General features: G+C 40.9%; 1 protein-coding gene across 50 annotated transcripts in view; it reads left to right on the top strand.

Annotated features, from left to right (window-relative positions):
* The window catches only part of LOC108096522 (microtubule-actin cross-linking factor 1), a 72,515-nt gene that overhangs the window by 14,379 nt on the left and 35,273 nt on the right, over window positions 1-22,863 (top strand). For 18 of the 50 annotated variants that reach the window (XR_001771707.2, XM_017198179.2, XM_017198158.2 and 15 more), the window contains 14 exons: window positions 3,710-3,771; window positions 3,880-3,897; window positions 3,984-4,043; window positions 4,512-4,601; window positions 4,695-4,865; window positions 15,638-15,917; window positions 15,976-16,889; window positions 16,953-17,321; window positions 17,403-17,426; window positions 17,560-18,478; window positions 18,802-19,432; window positions 19,539-19,674; window positions 20,674-20,757; window positions 21,500-21,721. Coding sequence is in view for 49 of the 50 variants with exons in the window: in XM_017198179.2 (XP_017053668.1) it covers window positions 3,710-3,771; window positions 3,880-3,897; window positions 3,984-4,043; window positions 4,512-4,601; window positions 4,695-4,865; window positions 15,638-15,917; window positions 15,976-16,889; window positions 16,953-17,321; window positions 17,403-17,426; window positions 17,560-18,478; window positions 18,802-19,432; window positions 19,539-19,674; window positions 20,674-20,757; window positions 21,500-21,721 (3,980 nt within the window). In the remaining variant the exon portion in view is untranslated. Of the gene's footprint in view, window positions 1-3,709; window positions 3,772-3,879; window positions 3,898-3,983; window positions 4,044-4,511; window positions 4,602-4,694; window positions 4,866-11,874; window positions 12,012-14,579; window positions 15,365-15,637; window positions 15,918-15,975; window positions 16,890-16,952; window positions 17,322-17,402; window positions 17,427-17,559; window positions 18,479-18,801; window positions 19,433-19,538; window positions 19,675-20,673; window positions 20,758-21,499; window positions 21,722-22,863 lie in introns of those variants that run through there. The other 32 variants (XM_017198183.2, XM_017198201.2, XM_017198200.2 and 29 more) reach the window with 13 other exon arrangements.

Here is a 22,863-nt window from a genome sequence, read left to right on the forward strand (position 1 = left end):
CCATTTGGGATCATTTTATAGAAGATTGGGACATCATGCGTAAGTGGGAAATCTCAGGATAGGATCTCGTTTTCTCGTTTTTTTCTGGCATGTGTTGTTCTGTGTTCCAGTTCTCTTGGATGTTTTTTCTTTCTAATTAATTACCCTCAGCGGAAATGATTTGCATTTCAAGTTCACTTCGCGTCGCTTGTTGTATCTTGTTTGTATGAATTTCAATTATGAATCCGTCGCGGTTTCATTTGTATACTTCTAAAGCTTAACTAACCCGAAAACATGTTTTTCCAACGACTGCTAACCGCTTTGCGGAAGTCGAACTGGGGAGCAAATTATAAAGGGTCAAGGTTATGAGACCCTCTTTAAATGCTAGCTCAGAGTCCGCTGAAGTTTTAAGCAAATATTTAAGCTAACTCTTTTCCAACAGGTTTAAAGATTTCGTACGAAATTTATGCAAAAACCTATGGAATGTGAAATAGATCGCGTAGAACAAACAGATGTTAAGGTTGAAACAAATAAGGTTACCTCACTTCTTTGCAATGCATTTCATATCTTTAAGGGGGACTTTTCAAGGTCTTATCGAGTGTTATAAATATATTTATTACAAATTCCGACAATCACTAAATATATTAAGTGCTGACACTTCTTTGGCAAATACAAATACATTCGGAGACCATTAGTCGCACCTTTCTTGGCACATCAAATGCTGATCAAATAAAAGGGTGCCATCTCGACCTTGAATTCAATAAGAGGGAGATTGTTCATTACGGTTTTTTTCGAGGGTTGAACCTCTAATTAAACCCCTGAAAGAGAACCTGATATTTCCGTCATCCAGACACCCAGAAAAAATAAAAACTGAGCTGGCAAATTAACAAACTTTCGACTGACTTCAGAATTCCACGAATTTCAAAGTGAACTCATTTGTCCAGCGAAGAAAAAAATAAACGGGTTTATGCTTATTGACTTTTGTAAACATTTATATGGGCTTTTTATGCTGATGGTTATACGTTTTCGATTGCCAGAGACTAATTTGCTGGCGCCGTTAGCTGGGAATTTTGTTGACTCGCAGATAAAAAGAAGAAATATTTTGAATACCATTTGAAGTGCATTTCCTACCGCCAATAAAATAGAGTGAGTTCATTATTTATATCGGGCAAACGGTTGTTTATTCTTATCGCTGATTGCAAATCGTGAAAACACGATTACCCAAACGTCCTTCATAAAAAAAAGAGCAACACATAAAAACCCATTTAATTGGCAACATGTTAACGCCAAGTTAATTACTTTTATTTAGTAATGTGTTTGATAAATCGATTAAAAAATGTGTTATTGTTTAGTCAGCAAGAAGAAGTAAAAACTTAAATACAAATTGTAATACTTGCAAGTAACTGTTTCCGATGCTTGTCAAAATCAAACATCTCCGATCAAACGTCCTTCTAAGGTTAAGTGTGCTAATCAATGACAATGACTAAATGCAAAAATAAACATTAACAAATATCAAATAAGCTTCTCCGACGAACTCTTCTACAACAACTTAACGAACGTTTAATCGTTGAAAACAAATTCAACTTAGAACGTGACATCATCACGCGCTCTTCAAAAAAAAAAAAAAAAATGAAAAAAAAGAGCCGCATACAGACACACATTTTCAGATAGTGCTACCCTGTGTATTCGCATTTGTATTTGTGCCGGCGAAGTCGTACACCTTTGCACAATCATTATTTGTGTGAATATTTATGAACTCTTTGTGCCGTGTTGTGTTTGTTGTTGTTGTTGTTGTTGTTGTTCTTGGCTTAGAGAAAGATAAAAATAAGCCCGATTACGAATAGGAATACGAATAGCGGGTTGTCTTGTGCTGTGTTGCATGCAATCGTGCAGAAAGATTTTTGCGGAAAGATCGTCTCCCCTGCTGAATGAATGGAATTGGAGAGTTCTTGAAAAAAAGGTGGAATCTCCGCTTTAATGGAAAATTGCAAACGGATGAGTCAGCGAACGATTGGAACAAGTTCGCGATCTTTCCGCTTCTCCATTTCTCACTCTCTCTGGTTTTTTCTTACATGTAACCGAAGAGAAAAAAAATTATACGTAGGGTGCAGGCAAAAAAAAGTGTCGAAATGTTTGTCATAAAAAAGGTTTTTTCAACTCTTTATAGCCTCGGGGTCTATGAATCACTAGATAAATTCGGAATAGCAGCTGTGCTTAAAGAAATTAATACAAATGTTTGTAAAGCTTAGTCACAACATTTGACTAATTTTCTACAGAAAATATCCAGAACTTGGTGGTAACTTAATACCCAGTGATATATATCATATTATCATCACTTCGGGGGAGCTTATAATGTATTTGGACTTTAAACTTATCGAAACACGTTTAACATCCATTCTCGTCGACGATCCATCACGTATTTGCCAATTAGTTTTTGCTCGACTTTTCTACAAATTGTTTATCAATATTCGTCGTATTTTTGTTGACCATCCAACTAGGTTAATTTTTGGAGTGGTTAGACTTTTGGTCGCCAAAAGTACATACTTATAACGGTATACTGTAGTACTAAGCCCCTTTCCAAGGGCATTCAAGTTTCGTTCTTGATATTTTAAAGAGTTAAAAAGAGAGTGAGTATTTGTAGCAAAAAGAGAGTTAAACTGGTCGAGGAGATCGTTCAACTATACTCACTTGTTCTCTCCGACACTTTATACTTTATCTTTTAGCGCTTTTGTTTTGCTTTTTAGCTTCTGCTTTGAGTTGCTGGTTATATGACTTGGTTGTTTTCTTTTCTACCACGTTTATTGTTTTATATGTTTAGCACTTGAATTTATCGGGTTTATCAACCGATTTAATACCTTTACAATAGACTCGACATATTGTCCTGTTCTCGTTTGTTTTTGTGAAGGGTTTGGGTCTGCAGAACCTTTCTTTGTTCCTCGTTGATTAGATAATGCTGAAAAAGGGTGGTTAACTTAAATTATTGCCAAGCTCTGCCCTGCATGAAGTTATCAGCCCAAAAACAAAAACTCTACTAATTGCCGCAAATTGTTTAACAACTTGGAAATGCTTAATTTTTGTGCCGAAAGTTGGGGCAACATGACCATTACCTTATCTGTCGATGGGTTATTCCCACAAACAAACACACTAACTCACTCACACGTCATTTGTCAGACCAACAAATCAAAGCTAAAGCTACCTACGTATATATGTAGTATATCTCCCGCCCTCCCACTTCTTATCGATTTTCGTGTTTATCAGGCCAAAGAAAAACATTGACCAAAGTTTACCGAGACCCTGAACAAAAAAAAACCCGATAGAGTGAATATGAGAGTGGGAAATAGGGAAACCACACACACTCACTCAGTTCAAACTCTAATAAACCATTAATTGGCAACAGTTGGAACATTTGTTCAAACAAGTTAATTAAGGCCCTAGGAAGATTACTCAACGCCCGCACTCAAGTTGTTAAAAAGACCCAAAAATAAAAAAATAATATACATACCTATAGAAACAATATTGGCAGTAAATTAATAACTTTGATAGTGGGCGTTGAAATTTTGAGCATTTTGCATAAACTATTCATTTCTCAATCGGCGATGACGCCATTCACAATGGATCTTCTTTCGGCACAAACCTCCCAAGCATTGCATGATTTTTGACTACTAACCAAAATCAAGTTTATCAAAAAAACTAATATGTGATCTCTTTTTCTAACTAATTCCCTGTTTAGATGAACGCGATGCCATTCAGAAGAAGACTTTCACAAAATGGGTGAACAAACATCTGAAAAAGGTGAGTTAATGATCGAGCTTTAAAAGGTGCCCTACAAACATCAAAAACTCAGCTCAAATTTATGAAACCTACTGATCTTCAAAATTTAAATATTATCCCCACAAGCAGCATTGGAAGTATGCTAAGGTATTAGCCAATTATCATTTTAAATTAGATGTTGTTTTTGGTTTTGTTTTAAAGAAAATTAAAACTAATTTTCCCATGATTTTCAGACCTATACTATGCTACATGTTTGTGTAACCACAAATGGCATTCCTTGTTGTTCTCAGTCTGTAAGTCGAGCTTAAAAGAATTTAATTAGAATGCCTTTTAATATTACTTTCTCGAAGAAAGATTTTTTATGTTGTCTTGTTTGAGTTTTTATTAATTTGCAAATATTATGATTTTGCTAAGAAAACTTCTTAATATTTTTTACTCAAAGAAAGCTTTTTGATGTTGCTTTGTTTGAATTTTTTATACTTGCTGAGTATTATAATTTATTTTTTTAACTGCATCTTTTCATTGACGTTATTTTATACAATTTTTTTCTTAAACTTGCTGCTACTTAACCAAAATGTTCACTTCACCTTGCGGTTTGTTTTGCTGTTCAATCTGAGTCGCAGCTATTTTTGAGTTGTTTTGTTTGCATGTCTTTTACCTTTGGTTACTCTCTAATTTATTTGAAATCACCTTTTACCGAATCCGAATGTTTTTTCAACTACCAAACCAAACTGCGAAACTACCACCTCCCCCACCTGCAGGCCAATCGTCGAGTGGTGGACTTGTTCGAAGATCTGCGCGATGGTCACAATTTACTTTCACTCCTGGAGGTGCTATCTGGCGAACACCTGGTAAGTGTTATTCAATTGATTTCTTAGCAGTTTTGTCACGCTCTCGCCAACTTATTTTTACTTACTCACTATTTTTTATATTTATTTTTATAGCCACGCGAGAAGGGTAAAATGCGTTTCCATATGCTGCAGAATGCACAAATGGCTTTGGATTTTTTGCGCTACAAGAAGATCAAACTGGTCAACATTCGAGCGGAGGATATTGTCGATGGCAATCCCAAGTTGACCCTGGGCCTCATCTGGACCATCATATTGCACTTCCAGGTGAGTTGATTTAAACAAATACAATATCTTCAAGTAGAAGTACCCATACGTATATATAATATTTTCATTGATTGAGCAATTGGAGCAAAACTGTGGGCGCTGCTTTGGGTTTTTGGGTGGGCAGCGATTCAAAGTCAGCGAGATATATAGAAAACGCCCACGTGTGTGGGGCTCTTTTGGCTGAAGGTGACCCCCTCGGTCTAGAGTTTGTTTTCATTTGGGCGTTTGTTGGATCGGATCGATTCATTGAGCCGACTTGGCAGCGGCAGCTACGACAGAGCGGCCCACACGACAACCAGCTACAGTCTTGACACGCTATGAGCTACGAGCTGCGAGCTACTTGCGATCTACCTAAAAATATATATAGGTATTTCTCTCTTTTTTTTTTTTTGGCGAATGCGGCCCAACCTTTTAAGGCAACCCGATTGCCTTCTCTTTGCCGCCGCCGCTGACTGACACACATAACGATGCTGCTGCTGCCACTGCTGCTGCTTTTGCTGCTGCTGCTACAGTTCGTCAGCAGCAAGGCCGTGAGTTGGCTTAAAAGCCATGGAAAGGGGGGAGGGGAGGGGGTATTGCTTTTGGCCACCTACACGACAACTGACTGGCGGCTTGGCGAAAACAAGCTGGCCCAGAGAAACGGTGCGTTGGGATGCAGTTTAAAACAAAGCACGAGATGGCTATCTAAAAAGCAAATCAAATAAATCGATCAGAGATAAGATTTCACTTAAAACAGATATGCAATAAAAAGATAAAGATTTCACTTAAAATAGATATGCAATACATTTTAAATCTAATAATCCTTTATATATATTAAAAGGTTTAGAAAAAATGGTTTTCAATTTTATTTAATAAAAAAAAAAATTTTATTATGAACTTAATTTAATAAACTTTTATTAAACGTAAAAATCTATTTTTTGATACACAAAGAAAGTTGGTTGATTTGTATTTAATAAATGTATTAGCAAACATTAATTGTTTTAATTGTTTTAAATTCATAACAAGTAATTCCAAGATTACTAATTGAATGTTTTAAAATTATGAAGTAGTATAAATTAATTTAAATATTACAAATTCCCATTAGAGATGATTTTTAAATCACAATAATAAATGAATAATTAATTGATGACCTTATAAAACGGATAAAGTGATTACAAGATCCGAATTCATTTTCGACACTGACTCATCGGCGAGATACATTTCCGCAGTATGTGTGTCAACTGGCTGCAAAGCAAAACTTGGATATTTCGTAACTGGCGACAAACGCAGATGCATTTTCGAGTTTTCGACGACTGTCGGTTGTCGGTGGATGTGGCGATGTGGATGTCGATGTGGCTTGACTCCGAGTTGATCGATGGCGCACATAAATGCTCAATGATGCTGCCAGTTCACCGACCATGAGGCAAGCAGCAATAAGCAACTAGCAACAGCAACAGCAACAGCAACCGTAGCAGAAACAGCAACACCAACAACAACAACAACAATCAGCAACACGCAACTTGAGGCTGCCAAATGGCGTTCATTCAATTGAGGCGAACGAATTGTAAATCACTTGACAATGTGAAACTCAATCGCGCGTCATTTACTGTTTACGGTTTTTCTGACTTATTCATTATTTCTTGTCTGCCTGCTGCCGCCAAGGATTTATGTATATTTACGCCGATGTTGCGGGTGTCTGATGTCATTCGGCATTTGGAAAAAAAAAAATAATATCTGGAAAAAAAATATGCAAATTATTCACCCCAACCGATCGATCGACTTAAAAGGATATTTCTTGTTTTGCATACCAAATGATTTTTGCCTTACAGCTCTGTTCTCAGTCTCATTTAATTTTTAGTTATCCAAATCTAAAGCCAAATCGCAATCGACATCTTGCAATTATGACACAATTCCTATTTCCATTCAGGGGGGGGTGCGACAACGCCAAGCTCTGTTTTGTATATTCAATTAACGATCGGTGTTTTGTGGGTCACACAACAACAAAGCTGGAGAAAAAATGTTTTGTTAAAGGCGAACAAAATAATAATAAGCGCCGGAGCCGGAGCAATTTTCTAAACAGCAGCCGCTGGCACTTTGTAACGCTGCTTGGGTTGTAATTAAGTTATAAATTGTGCAAGCGAATCGATTTGATCTATGAACCACCCACAGCAACAGCAAAAAAGCAAAACACCAAGCAAAAACAATCAATCAGTGACTTTACCTTTAGCTGAGACATAAAACCTGTTGAGCTTTATTGCATTTTCCAGTGCTTTACACGTGGTTTCAATGGTCCCCATACAAATTAGTGCATATTTACGACAGCTTTTAGTCAATTGATTATGGGTTTAAACGCGCTCTATTTAGTTGAAAGAAAGTGATGTTCGCTTGGTAATTAAAACGAGGTGTTATAACTTTATCTTTGAATGATCATCTTAAACTTTTTTAAAACCCAACAAAGAACACAGAAAACCTTTTGAAAAATAGTAAGATTTAATAAGCAATGTAAAATTTGTATGGTTAAGCGTAGGTTGGCCATAAAAATTAGTTGTTTCAACTTATCTTGAGTGTTTTAAGGCATAAAGAAAGGTGTAACAAATCGAGACCCTTGAGATCTTACTTCAAATGACTTAAATATATTTTAAAACCACCGGAAAGTTGTAAACTTGTTGCTGACAGGCCTGCAGCATATTTTTCAAAGTTAAGAGCATTTTAATATCCCCAGTAATTTATTTGATCCAGCCAAAGGTATTACGCGATTTAGTGTTTTCAGTACCATTTAGTGCACCTAGAGCGCCATATCGAGAGCCACAAATCTTGAGTTAACCTTGCGGCTGCCACGTAAACTTCCTAAGCCGCTCAATTGCTAAATTTAAATAATAAATTGCCCGAACCCCAAGGCGACGGTGTGTGCCAAATCGGCGAGATCTGTGTCGAATTGTTCTGACAAACGTTTTCATTATGAGCATCAGATAATTTCCCTCAGCAATTTGCAATTTTTCATTGCTCGTTAGTTGGAGAGTATATACTCGTAGTAGTGCGGATGTGTGTATGCCAGGCGTTTATATTTGGCCAAAATGCCATGACCAGCCAATACGAATGTTTAGCCAGGGCGTCCAGGCATGAAAAGTAACGCCTCGAAAGAAAGCCAAAATACAATGGCTCAAAAGCCAGAGAACCAAAAAGAGCCACCCGAAAACCGAGACATTCTCACGTCATCGTTCGAAGTTGAAAAGATTATTATTCTTATTTGGGATTTCTGTCTGTGGCATTTGATTTATTATAATACGCCAAGGTATGTGTTACAATAAAGTCAATGCCAGTTGGCGAACAGCGACATACAATAACGAGAATTACTCGAAAAAAATATCAGGTGGAATAAAGGTGTTTTTTGTTGTTGTTATTATTATTTACTGCCCTGCCCATGACATCAGCAATCCAATCCACTGTTCTTTGCAAACGAAAGACTTCAACGCAAGCGACGAACTTGAACTCTCGACCAGCTGGCTGTGGAGCATATCAAATGGCCAAAATGGAATGTTTGTTTCGGCCAACCGAAATAAAAATAAAAATACCAACAACAACAGATGCACTTATTCGTCTTAATTTACGACATTGATGACTGAATTTTTGAATAGCTTTGGTGTGTGGGTTCGATCTCAATCTCAATCCCGATCTCGAGAAATCTATCTATAGCCATCGCAGATAAAAACAAACGTAGTTTCATTAATAAATCGATAGCTGACTTTTGGCCAAATATGGAAACAAGCCGCCTGTACCGTACGCCTCTCTTTCTCTTTCTAATTATGATTTGGCTTCTCTTTCTACCTTGGTATGCAAATGTCAAGATCTGTCTAGAATAGTTGTTGGCACTCGAGAAGCGTTTACCAGTGTAAGCGTGTTTTAATTGACTTGTAATTAATTTGAAAACTCACCGCTGGATATATTTCAAGTGTGTAGATGGAATTACAAGCGGCTAGGTAAATGTCATTCAGTTGGCTGCCAATGATGATGAGCCCACACGGTGATACCCCAAGGAATGTCGAACGTATTTGGTGCGACACCTACACCTCATCATTCACCCACTAGTTCCGTTCGGTGTTTAGGGTAAAAACTAGAACATGAAGGTATACTAGTTATAGGTAATAAGTAGCACCCTTAGATAATCAAAAACCATAAAAACCCTTTTGATGTATTTATCGGAATTTATCGAATCAATCGTTAAATATCGATGAGATATTATTATGTTGTTTTTAAGTGGTTTTCAAGTCTTGATTTAATTGTAATGATATGCACAATGGTTCATATATCTTAATAATTAGTTAGTGATAATAAAAGAAAAGTGTTCAACACTATTAATTTTTATTTGAGTGTTAATCCCGAGGGGTTGTTGAATTAGGAATGGGGAGGGTAGAACATTAGAAGCTACTGATTCCACTTTGTTTTCCCACCACAAACAGAGTGCATTTCAAGTGCAAAACACTGCTCAAATTACGAATAGGGGCAAACATAATGCCGCATTTGTTTACTGTGTTGCATCATATCGGTATTAATAAGCATATGCCTAATGCGACTACTTACCCGTAATACCAACCAAATACCCCCCTGCCTTTTCCCCCCTGCGATGCATTCCTGCAGTGGCTAATTAGATTTGCAATTCAGTTGCACAGTTCCCCAGAGACTCGCGGAGCTCCAAGGTGTGGGGTCTACCTATTACCCGTGTGTTGACTATAGCGTTTCGAGAGTGTGTGTGAATCGAAAAACAACTGACAGCAGTTAAGAGTATTTATTACCCATACGTACATAAATATGGCCAGCAAATATGCCGGGCCAACAGCCAACAGGCAACAGCTGTAGTCTCGCAGTCAGTGCCTTTTACTCCATATAGGGCATCCACATCGGGGGTTTTAAGGCATGTAACATGCTAATTAACCAATGTTGGCAGTACGCGAGCGAGCGAGTGTTTGTATCTCGAGTGTTTGTATCTTGGGCACACACACGAATCGCTGAGGCACTTCCGTCTGCTTAGCTCAGCCTCGCATATAGATATAGATTTCGACACCCACTTGAATCCGTCGGACTTTCTAAGTGCAAGATTATTGCAATAGTTCTGGGCAACCATATTTGGCCGGAGATTGATGGGGAAATGGCATGCAATGTGTCGGTGATTGCTGCTAATTTGCATTAATTATAATGTAGTGCTTCCCTTACTGAATTACATAAATGCAATTTTCTTTGGGTTTCAAAAAGTAGGCACTTTAAAAAATATGTACCTATGCATTTTTTAAAAAAATTTAAATATTTTTATAATCTATGTTCAATGTAAAATTATTTATTATTTTTAATTTGTATGTTTTTAATAACATGCAATTTTAAGTCAAGTAAAATAGTAAAGTCAAAGGCCTTCCCATTTTCTTTAAGTGCTACTTTTCCTTACTTTTTCTCACTATTTTCTTTGCCATTTTCCTTACTCTTTCCGGTTGCCCTTTATCATCGGCTGTGTGAGGTAAACCTGTTAACATCATTGGTCATTTCTGTTTTTGCCGGGTTTTTGGGTCACCCTACAATGTAATGACTTGGTCGTGATGTGTTATGAGATTTAAATTCCAGCTGCGAAGACACAAAAATACCATGGGGTCATAGCGAATGTCTGTTTTCTTCATTCTTGCCTCTCTTAGTTTGTTAAGTTTTTTTCTTAAACAAAACTCGTTGTTCACAATCCACTACCGTTTCGACTACTTCTTCATTTATATTTTGCCTTTTTGCGTTGTTCTCTTCCTATCCATCATCAGCTACTACATCTTGATTCCATTATTATTGTTCTTTGACTTGGTGTTTCTGTACTTTTGCTTACCTGGGATGACGTACTACCAACGAGGTTGGGAATGCTGAGCCACTGAATGAGTGGCTACCACAATAAAATTACGAGTGAGAGAGGGAAAACTCGAGCCGGTATTGTGTAACTTACCCTCTCTTTTGGTATATGAGGTTGGCTTTTCATTTCAATGGTATTTGTATACCCTTGGAGGTGAAAATTTAAAGCAAGTTCTTAATAAACCTATCAAAGCTTTTAAAAACTATTACCAATCTAAAGAAAACTAAACACTTAACGTATAGGGGCTAATTACCTAATTATTGATACCTATTAAAACCAGTGTAAGTTCAATATTTGATAAGGAAAGATATCTTACTATATCATAACATAGTTAAGATTTCTTGATATATCATAGTAAAGATATCTTACTATATCATTGTAAAGATATCTTACCATATCATACTGTTGATATCTTACTATTTTATAGTACTATTTTACAGTAAAGATATCTTACTAATTCATAGTTATGAACACAAAGAACTCAACTTGACTCAAATTTAGTTATCATCAATAACTAACATTTCCAATGAAATACTACCAAATATGAAACATTTTGTTAGAAAAAGAAAAGTTTGCTACCTTAGGATCCATAGGTATTAAAGGGTATTTCAAGCATGGTTGCCCTTGTTTTGCTATAGTTGTTGTTATTGTTGTTGCCGCTGCGTTACATATGCGTTTTTGTGGGCGTCTCTGCTGGCGTCGCTGCTTTTGAGTTACCATGGCAGCAGTGGCGAAAAAAAACAAACAGGTGTTGGTTGCAAATACGTCATCAAAGCGGACCGCAGTGGCGGCAGAATCAGGTGGAACGGCGTCAGAGGCAGAAGCAGAAGCAGCGACGTCGGCAGCGAAGCCAGCAAGCCATAACGGGGACGGCAGAGGCAGCGGCAGAGCCACCAACACAAAAACACACGCACAGCTGTCGGCACGATCGCGATTCCATATATTCCGATATTATAAAGACCGACTTTTGACGCCGACGCAGACGGCGCTCACCATGTGCCAATTCCACTTTGTTTCAGCTGGGCTTCTATTCTTGGCTGTAACACAAAACAAAAAAAAGCGCAGGCAGCGTAGCAACGTCGACGCCGACAGAAGCGTCAACACCTGGCCAAAGCCACACTTTAAGCGTTTTAACTTGGCTCGATCGCTTTTAGTTGTTGTCGAGACGCCGCCGCACACATTTCACGATCCCTCTTCATTAAAATATTCGCAATAAATCGCATGCGTTCCACAGAAATTCCGGAATTCTAAACTTACGGGAACGCGCTTTCGAAACCCCGGAAAATCTTTATTAAGTGTGTGTGTTTGAGAAAAACCCAGCATCGAAGCCAGAGTCTTAGCCCCCCGAAGTGATTTCATTCAATTAATTCGACTTCGCATGATGTCAGAATCTTGGTCTTTAATCGCTCTGGTTTTCTGATTTATTAAATGCCGCCAATTTCAATTGATTGAAATCTCTCGCAATTGAGTTCCATTTCAATTATTTTTTTATGACGAGTTTATTACCAAAGTGCGGCACGGTTTGTTTCAATTCGTTCGTTTGTTTGCAAACAAAATGCCCCGCGAATGGAGTCAAGTAGCTGTAAAATAATGACGTACACCCCCTTTGCTGCTGCTGATCTCGCGGCCCCCCGATTCCATCTCGTTTCGGATACGGTCTCGGTTTGGTTTATTCGCCGCTGTTCCAGTTCGTAGATTCGAAAAACACTTTTTTGTGTGTGTGTCTCGTATTTTATTTTGCAATTTTCAACGCTCTCCTCAAGTGGTTTATTGTTTGTCTCATTGTCGATGGTTGCCTTATTAATTATAATTTATATGCCCACATTTCCTTAAAAATCTGACAATATTGGGAATGATCACAAATCTCTAAATTAAGCTTTCGTTATTTCACTTTATGGGATTGCATATTCTTTATTTCGTTTTATCTCTTTTTTAATTTATACAATTTCTTTGTTATTATTTCGAAATAACAAATTACCCATCTTAAATCTCTTTTGTTCGCTCTCGGGTGATTTAGTATTTGATTTGCCTTATTTAATGTTTTCTTAATTATATTTGATGTCGCCAAAACCTGATAATTTGCTAATTGTTCGCATACCCATTTATCCACAATTTTCAAGCAAAGATTTTGAAATTTTGATGGCTTTTAAGTGGTTAATGGTTTCTTCTTGCATTATTCATTAAAATTTACATCCCAGAGCTTCGATAATTTGTTGAATTAATGCTCCTTGTCGTTGGGCAATGCAAATTGGCAGGCATCTCTAAAAATCACACATCTCCAACTTCGAACAGTAGCCAAAAACCCAAAATAGGCAACGACCAGATGGAGATTTGCCGCCTTTCAAAAGACTCATTGAGAATGTCAAGCTATTAACGCCTCTTAGAGACGCCTCCACAGACACTTTTTTCGAGCTGTTTGGTGGGGGCCCCCAGGTATTTCTTCTTATTTCTCTATCATTTTTTGTTTTGGCATAATCACATAAAAACAAGGCAGATCGTTTATAGTGTGCTTAAAACGCTGCAATTAGCATTTTTGGTTGTGTGGGGATGATGTGAATGGCGATGTGTGTATTTGTTTGTCACGGTGCTGCGCAGGCGTAAAACGCAGCTACAACCTCCAGTTAAAGTCCGATCTCCATTACCAATGCAAAACAAACATTTGTCGTGCTTTTCGATTTGGGTGGGCGATCTTTTTGGTTTGACCAACTGTGTGTTTTATTGATCTTGAGCCATTTAAATTATTCTAGAAGTAGAGGTGTAATAGCAAGGCAATCCAAATATGTTTATATTCTCTGGCCATTATTTTTAGCCTTGGACCCTTAATATTTTCCAGTTTATCTTTACTTCCTCATAATTTTAGCCCTTTAACAATCGCATTCTCGCTTTTAGTGTTTCACTACGGATTTCTTTCCTATCTTGTTTTGTCACACTTGCAAATTATTTGCCCCTTCACTTGACAATTGACTGATGTTTGCTTTGATTATATTGACACTACTATTTGCTAAAGCTTTGTTTGTTTATAGTCCAAAGACGTGAGACAATTAAACAAACAATTTTTAATGACTTTTTTAATGAATGGAATCCCAATGAGATTTGGATATATTTATAACTTCTAGGAAAATGTTATTCATATAACTTCCTTACAAATCTTTTAAAATTTTGTATTTCAATCCAAGAGTTTGCAAATTAAAAATCATTACTGGTCGAAAAATTGGTTTGATTTTAAGATACCCGAAAATGCTGAACCTAGATTGTAAATACAATGCAACTATATAAAAAACTTTCTTTCACTTCCGATTGTGCAAATAGACCCTCAAACAAACGGTGAATATAGCCATATTCCCTGTTTCATTACCATTCCGTTCCCCTCTCCATTATCCTATGCAAATAGGCTTGCGTGTTTCGAAACTAATGAATCTCTGCCCATGAATCAGCGGTGTACATTAACTTTTTACCGTGAATATGTGTGTATTTTTTGCAAACAACAAAAAAAATTGACGGCAGTAAAAGAAGCAACAAATAGCGCCAAGAGCAAGACTAACAGACAGACAGACAGTTGGGATAATTATGTGTACGTACAACACAATAAATAATTCGCAACAACAATGGGGCTACTCCACATACCCCTCACTCGCTTCTTTGCAGAGCTTCACTCCATTTTTGCTCCGTTCGGTTAATTTTACTCTGCTTCAGTTCTCGATGGGGTTTCTGACAAAGTCTAGGGCAATGCCACATAGAACAAGACATCCGGTGCCGGTTTGGGATTTGACTTTGGCTTGGGGTTTCGGCTTGGGTTTTTGGCTTAATTAAACTCAAATTGTGAGGACCGGCAAATAATTCAACTTGTTTTGAAAATCACGCAGAATTACGAAAATCGGTGCAAAAGCAACGCGACAAAACGAAACGATTTTCTAACGAATTCAGAAAAACAAAAAGTTACAACGAAACGAAACAAAGTGAAAAAACGAAATTAACGATAGCGCAACGATAACTGCGATAGCAGTCCGATCAATGCGATAACATGCACTCCAGCTCGCAATCGACGCTGAAGCGCACACAACAACTGGTGCGGCAAACGAATGGCGGCAGAGGCGATGTCCTGAGCAGCGGATCCGAGGTGGTGCACTCCTCCCGAGGACCGGCGATAACCACCAATATCGATGACTCTAGCTTGCGGTATCGCCACGAGACGAAAAGGGAACGCACTGTGGAGGCGGTGATCACGGATTATCCGGGCGTATCTCCTCTGGGAAGTGTTCCCCATGAGCGAACCAATATTGAACGCACTGTGACCTTCCAAGATCCCGCTGGCAATTCACGTCGCATCACGGAAAGTCGAGCCTTGGTCCCGTCGAGTGGAGGTTCTTCATCCACTGCCCACTACCAAACGGTGACGCGGAACAAACGCATCTCGACGGAGGTTTTGGGTTCCAGTGTGGAGAGTACGAAGACCTCGCAACGAGCTCCGAATGGCCATCGACGTGTGACCACACACATTGTGCGAAAAGTGACCACCTTGAGTCGCGCGGAGGAGAACGCCCAGCCCGCCGAGGATCTACTGCCTCCGGCTAAAATGATCCGTAGCTCGGAGTTGGAGTACCGCCGTGCTCTGCCGCCGGCTATTGAGTCGTCCACGCAGCGCAGAGAGGTAAAATTAAGGATTTCGGAAATGGTTTTCAAGGATTGAGAACCCAAGATCAACCTTTTGATGAACTGAAATCAATCTCTTTCCCTCTTACAGCAAATGAGTGATACACTTGTAAATTTAATTAATCAAATTATTAGTTTGAAATAACTTGAACCAAACGATCACAGTTTTGCTTCACTCATAGCTTTGCTCTCCTACAACAATATAATCCTTATACATTACATTTTATTTAATTCTTAACTTCTTCTTATTTATTAATTATTCCATTTTCAGATCTCCGATATTGTTGTGGGCAAAGAGGACAACGTATCCGCTCGTGAGGCCCTACTGCGCTGGGCGCGTCGCTCGACTGCTCGGTATCCGGGCGTGCGTGTCAACGACTTCACGTCGTCGTGGCGAGATGGCTTGGCCTTCTCGGCGTTGGTGCACCGCAACCGACCGGACTTGCTTGACTGGCGAAAGGCAAGGAACGATCGGCCGCGCGAGCGCCTGGAGACGGCCTTCCACATTGTGGAGAAGGAGTATGGAGTTACGCGTCTGCTGGATCCCGAAGGTAAGCTAAATACCTATATATTATTTAAAATGTATATTAATGGATTACTCCCCTTTAGATGTGGATACCAATGAGCCCGATGAGAAGTCCCTCATTACGTACATCTCATCGCTGTACGATGTGTTCCCGGAGCCACCCTCCATCCATCCACTGTTCGACATGGAGTCACAACGTCGCGTCCACGAATACCGCGACTTGGCCCAGCAGTTCATCTACTGGTGCCGCGAGAAGACCGCCTACCTGCAGGAGCGCTCCTTCCCGCCCACCCTCATCGAGATGAAGCGTCTGCTAAGCGATCTGCAGCGTTTCCGCAGCGAGGAGGTGAGCGTCCGCAAGCGCGAGAAGTCCAAGCTCATTCAGATCTACAAGGAGCTGGAGCGCTACTTCGAAACTGTGGGTGAAGTCGATGTGGAGGCGGAACTACGGCCGGATGCCATCGAGAAGGCCTGGTACCGCATGAACACGGCGTTGCAGGATCGCGAGGTGATCCTCCAGCAGGAGATCGAGCGGCTGGAGCGACTGCAGCGACTGGCCGACAAGGTGCAGCGTGAGATTAAGCATGTGGATCAGAAGCTTACCGATCTGGAGACTCGTATTGGTGAAGAGGGACGTCGCATTGAGCGACTGCATCCCGTGGATGCCAAGAGCATTGTCGAGGCTCTCGAAACGGAGATTCGACACTTGGAGGAGCCCATACAGGACATGAACCAGGACTGCCACGTGCTCAACGAGGGACGCTATCCCCATGTCAGCGAGCTGCACAAGAAGGTCAACAAACTACACCAGCGCTGGGCTCAACTGCGCACCAATTTCCACACGAACCTGGTACAGAAGCTGTCCGGTTTGAAGTATCCCGTCCACGAGACCACGGTGACGCGTCAAACGCGCATGGTGGTCGAGTCCCGTCAGATCGACACGAATCCCCATTTCCGCGATCTGCAGGAGCACATTGAATGGTGCCAGAATAAGTTGGTGAGTACAAAAAGTTAGGAACCCCTTAAGGAATTAAACTAATCAAGTATTCTTTCATAATAGAAACAACTACTTGCCGCTGACTATGGCAGCGATTTGCCATCGGTCAAGGAGGAACTGGATCGTCAACAGCACGAGCACAAGATCATCGATCAGTTCCACTCGAAAATACTCAACGACGAACGCCAGCAGACGAAGTTCTCCGGCGATGAGCTGGCCCTCTACCAGCAGCGTCTCAATCAGCTGCAGAAGGTCTACGCCGAGTTGCTCAGCACCTCGACGAAGCGTCTATCCGATCTGGATTCGCTGCAGCACTTCCTGGGACAAGCTTCGGCGGAATTGCAGTGGCTCAACGAGAAGGAGCAGGTGGAGATCACGCGCGACTGGGCGGACAAACAACTCGATCTGCCCTCCGTGCACAGATATTACGAGGTAAGTTTTAGCAGTCGAAATAGAGTAAACCCCCTAGTGCTAGTTTTATACATATGTGTTGTGCTTCTATCCGATTACAAGCGTGCATTTGGTAATGGCGACGAGGTAAGATCCCGATTGGTTCAAAAAAAAGTACCAAGAGAAATTTTTCTATTATAAAAAAGAGCAACCAACCAAGTGCACTATTTGATTATTTTTTTATAAGTTTAACTAATTGATATTTTGTTGATACCCACAGAACCTTATGTCCGAACTGGAGAAGCGTGAGATGCACTTTGCCACCATCTTGGATCGTGGAGAGGCTCTCCTGAACCAACAGCATCCGGCATCCAAGTGCATCGAAGCCCATTTGACTGCCCTGCAACAACAGTGGGCCTGGCTTTTGCAATTGACGCTCTGCCTGGAAGTTCACCTGAAACACGCCACGGAGTACCATCAGTTCTTTGGCGAGATCAAGGATGCCGAGCAGTGGCTAGCGAAGCGTGACGAAATACTCAACAGCAAGTTCTCGCAGTCGGACTTTGGCCTCGACCAGGGTGAAACTCTGTTGCGTGGCATGCAGGATCTGCGCGAGGAACTCAATGCCTTTGGCGAAACCGTTGCCACTCTGCAGCGAAGAGCTCAAACAGTGGTGCCTCTGAACAAGCGCCGCCAGCCGGTGAATCGTCAAGGACCCGTTCAGGCCATCTGTGCGTACAAACAGCAGGGCCAGCTGCAGATCGAAAAGGGCGAAACGGTCACGCTGCTGGACAACTCCGGTCGGGTGAAGTGGCGCGTGCGCACCGCCAAGGGACAGGAGGGTCCTATTTCCGGCGCTTGCCTGCTGCTGCCGCCTCCCGATCAGGAGGCCATCGATGCCGCCGAGCGTCTGAAGCGCCTGTTCGATCGCTCCGTTGCTCTCTGGCAGAAGAAGCATTTGCGACTGCGCCAGAACATGATCTTCGCCACGATTCGCGTGGTCAAGGGCTGGGACTTCGATCAGTTCCTGGCCATGGGACCCGAGCAGCGCACGGCCATCCGGCGTGCCCTCAACGACGATGCCGACAAATTGCTGAGCGAGGGCGATCCCAACGATCCGCAGCTGCGTCGATTGCGTCGTGAAATGGACGAGGTCAATCGACTGTTCGATGAGTTCGAGAAGCGAGCGCGCGCCGAAGGTGAGTGTGGGAGTATCCGTACGTATGGCAGTGTCGTAGGGTAGGAGATAGTTTTCGCCTCGCTTTTCAATTGATGGCGCCCGCCAGCTGTCCGAAACGGTTAATTGATGGAGGCTAATTGAATTTAATGCTGGTGTGTTTGCTCAGAGGCACTCGCCACTTGGCGAGCAGGAAGCCAGAATGCGACTTAGTCGTATCAAGCCTAGTCAAGCATGAAGAAGCTGTTCGCGAGTGTCAAGACAAGGGGTAATCTTGACAGCATTTGGAATAGCTCTTCCTCACCGGAATATACCTTTATTAATTACGTACTTCATCCTTTTCAGAGGAGAGCAAGCAGGCCAGTCGCATCTTCACCGAGGAATGCATTGCCATTAAGAGCAAACTGGAGGACATGGCCCGTGAGCTGGACCAGATTATATTGGCTCCCTTGCCGCGTGATCTGGACTCTCTGGAGCATGTGCTCGAGATCCATGCGGACTACGAGCGCAGGTTGCATTTGTTGGAACCTGAGCTGAAGCATCTGCAGGAGACCTTCCGCACAATTGCCCTGAAGACTCCGGTTCTGAAGAAGAGCCTGGATAATCTGATGGAGCTGTGGAAGGAGCTGAACACGCAGAGTGGCCTGCACAAGGATCGCCTTAAGTTGCTCGAGGCCTCGCTGGCTGGTTTGGAGGACAATGAGCATGTGATCTCCGAGCTGGAGAATGAACTTGCTCGTCATCAGGATCTGCCTTCGACCGCTGAGGGACTGCAGCAGGTGTTCAAGCAACTGAATCACATGCAGGACATCATCACGCAACAGCAGCCACAAATGGACAAGATGAACGATGCGGCTGATCAGCTGGGACGCATGGGAGTGCCCACTAAGGTCCTGGGCGACCTCAAGCGCCTGCACTCGAATGTGGAGCGCCTCAACACGCGCTGGAGTGCGGTGTGCAATCAATTGGGTGAAAGGTGAGTCAACTGGCGCCACCTGTGTGGTGTGTCGCCCCTCATTGGGCGCCACAAATGGAGATGAACCTGCTGCTTTCTAACACCCTGTTTTACTCTTTTTTTATAGAATGCGTTCATGCGAGACGGCCATCGGGCTAATGAAGAATCTCCAGTCGAGCGTGCAAGTGGAGGAATCATGGGTGGATGGCACCACGGAGCGACTATCCGCCATGCCCACCGCCACTTCGGCTTACGAACTAGACGTGAGTACATGAAAGCAGCCCCTGTAATAAATCGATTGTCAATCCAATCAGCGATAGGCTCTAGTTCTAGATAAAAACCTAGATCCTTGTACAGATTTGATCAGTTTTTAGCAGCCCCAAAGGAGGTTTTAGATACCTCCTTTCCTTTGATGGGCCAAACACAAAGTATATATACGTAGTCTATAAATGGAAACCGTAGTAGCCATTGACCCGCGTCCAAAGTAGTTTGCTCCCAAAAAGTTGTTGCTCCTATATCTTTTGTTGGGATAAAACCCGCCGGTGTTGGACACGTCTCAGTATTCCCCTTTTATTATATATATATTTTTTATATGTGTATATCTATATTTTGTCTTTTGTTTTTGTACTCCATTTCCCATTTGTTAACTGTCAAAGAAAACAATCTCAAGTCCCTCGTCCGTATTTTAGCAGTAGTTCTTGTCTAATCCAACAACAGCGGTCTTTGACTTGTAGTGCTGGCCACCACCCACATACCACATGTACATATTTATACACACACAGCAGACAGACCTCCAAATGTGGCCAAGTCGACCGCCTACACAGAAATACCCATATACGTAATCCATAGCGACGATATTCCCCCGTCCCAACCACCACACTGTAAATTGATACCAAATTTGTGTAGTAGTCTTGAAAACTTAACTATTTTTATGTTTGTAGCTTTGTCCCCTTAGATTTTTAAGCTGCACCTATACATGGGCCCATATCAAATGATATCGCCGCCCACAATATATACATATATATATTTATTCACCCAGTATTATCGTATTTGTAGTTGAAAACTAATTGTATATGTATTTTTGTCTAATTTTTCGTATTTTCACCAAACAAACAAAAATTTTAAACTTTTTCACACAACAATCAAATATTATCACACACTATAAACCAACACAAAATGATAAAATTATAAAACAAAACCAAAATGAATTGAATGTCCTGAAAATATCGAAAACCAAAACCAAAACCCCTCGAAATATATAGAAACTGCTCGGAGCTGCAATCGAACGAAAACCAAAAATCGAAAATGTCAACGTGGCTGGAGGACGACTTATACGCGAAGCTAAGGTAAAAATTTGTATGCCTGTTTTGGTGTGAATGATCTGAAGATCCAATGATCTAATGGCAACTGACCCATCGTAACCTGGAATTTCTTGGTTCTTCAAAGGTGAAATCTGATATTTTGTCAAAGATCAAACCATAAATTCGGTTGCGATAGGTCAGTTGATGATGGCTAAGTGCCAAAATTCTTACGTATGATTGTGTCGAGTGATTGTGGATATTTCGACCGAACACCGAAATCCGTCCTTTTCCAAAAAAGAACAAAAAACACCTTGTAGCTCTATAAAAACCTCTTAGCTGTTTCTCTATCGAACTCTTCAATATATATTTAATGCTTTTTAAACCATTTACCGGACTCCAAGCTCCAGTTCTTAGTTATCTTGTGGGTAAAAGGTGCGTGAATAACACTTGGGTGGTACAGAAACAACAGCCTGACAAACAAACTCAAACACAAACACAAACAACCAACCAAACCAAACAACCAAACCAAAAACAAACCAACAAAACTTACAAAACAAACCAATTAAAAAGCAATTTTTACCAAAAAGTAATTTCGTATTGATTAATCAATAAAATAAAAAGCACTAAATATATCAACAAACCCCCTTCCCTTTTACCCCCTCAAAAAAAACAAAAACCGTATTTGTTTAACACACAAATTACTAACATTTAACCGAAATTAACCAACCAACCAACGAACCGAAAAAAATCGACAATGTCAACGCGGGACCTTGAATTCCGGGAGTAGATCTACGATAGTAAATGCCTGCGCTTCGTGGATTGGTTACTCGAGGCTCGTCCTTCGTTTTCGCCACCTCGCCGGGATCTCCGGCCGGCGGACAGCGATCCGGGAGCCACTCAGTATTACAGCCAGCGATTGGATAACCTGAATACGAAATACGACAGATTGCTGGAACAACTGTCGCAGAGGCTAAAAACTGCAATCGAGGTGAATGGCAGCGATGGTCTGGTGAGTAATCCAGGTGGTGACCCCGAGTAATCTAGGTGGTGACCTCGACCACTAAAAACCCTTGTTGGAAGGACCTTTGCGAGGTGACGTCAGGTTATTAATTTTTGTTTACTTCGTTGGCTGGGGGTTGGGCTCAAAGTATTCAATTGTGTCGTAATCCCAAAGCGGGGTTCAAGTTCAGCAAACGAGTTTTGTGCTTTCGTTTTCTATCCAGTCGAGTTTTCAAATGCAAATACGTCGTACGACGAAGTCTCTCCTCTGGTATCATTGTACCGCCTTCTCCATTTGTATCTCTATCTTTTTGTGTGTCGGTTACCGCTCCGAATGCCCGGCGGTTGCTATTATTAAATTAACCTTCAAAATCGGTGCACACCGACGGCAGAAGCACACACGGCATATAATGACATCACATCAAATGCGAATTGACCAAACATTCCGTCAATGGCTTGAAATGTTGCCGCCATAAATCACAACTTGATTAATTTATAAAAATTTAAACTATTTTTTTCTTCTGTCATCGTGATCGCCGCTTGTCTGCGTTGACAATTGATGCCGTAATTTGTTTAATGTTTCATAAAATCTAGGTATATAAATATTGCATTATGTCAGGGGAGTTTCAATGATAAACAATGCTATTGTCATGTGACTGGCCAATTAGGCAAATTGGAGACAGATTCGAAATTAATAATGACGACGCCGAAATTCTATAAATATTAATGAGCTCCCAGCATTCATATGGGTTCCTATATACTCGAAATTCAATGCCAGGGGACGTCATCAACATCTTTGTCGCCATAATCATTCCATCTGTCAACTCTTCGCTTTTTTGTGAGTTTTTTTTTTGGATTCCTGTCCCCTCTCTATTTGACTATTTTTGCTCAACTGGTTTGGGATTTGTTTATTTGCGAGCCGCTCCATCTTAGAATTTCAATTAAGAATTTTATTAACCAGCTAGTTTTGGCCTGCGGTTTAAATATTTGCCTTTAAATATTTAGCTGGCAATCACCATAAAAGTGGAGTAAGAATTGGCGGACTTGAAGTAAATAACAGTGGAAGTAACTCAAGAAATTCTATTTCTGTTAAGGTTGTAAACAATATCTTCATTAACACTACACAAGAAAATGAGAAGGATTCATTCTGAA

The sequence above is a fragment of the Drosophila ficusphila genome, unplaced genomic scaffold, assembly GCF_018152265.1.
Source record: "Drosophila ficusphila isolate 14025-0441.05 unplaced genomic scaffold, ASM1815226v1 contig_414, whole genome shotgun sequence".
NCBI lineage: Eukaryota > Metazoa > Arthropoda > Insecta > Diptera > Drosophilidae > Drosophila > Drosophila ficusphila.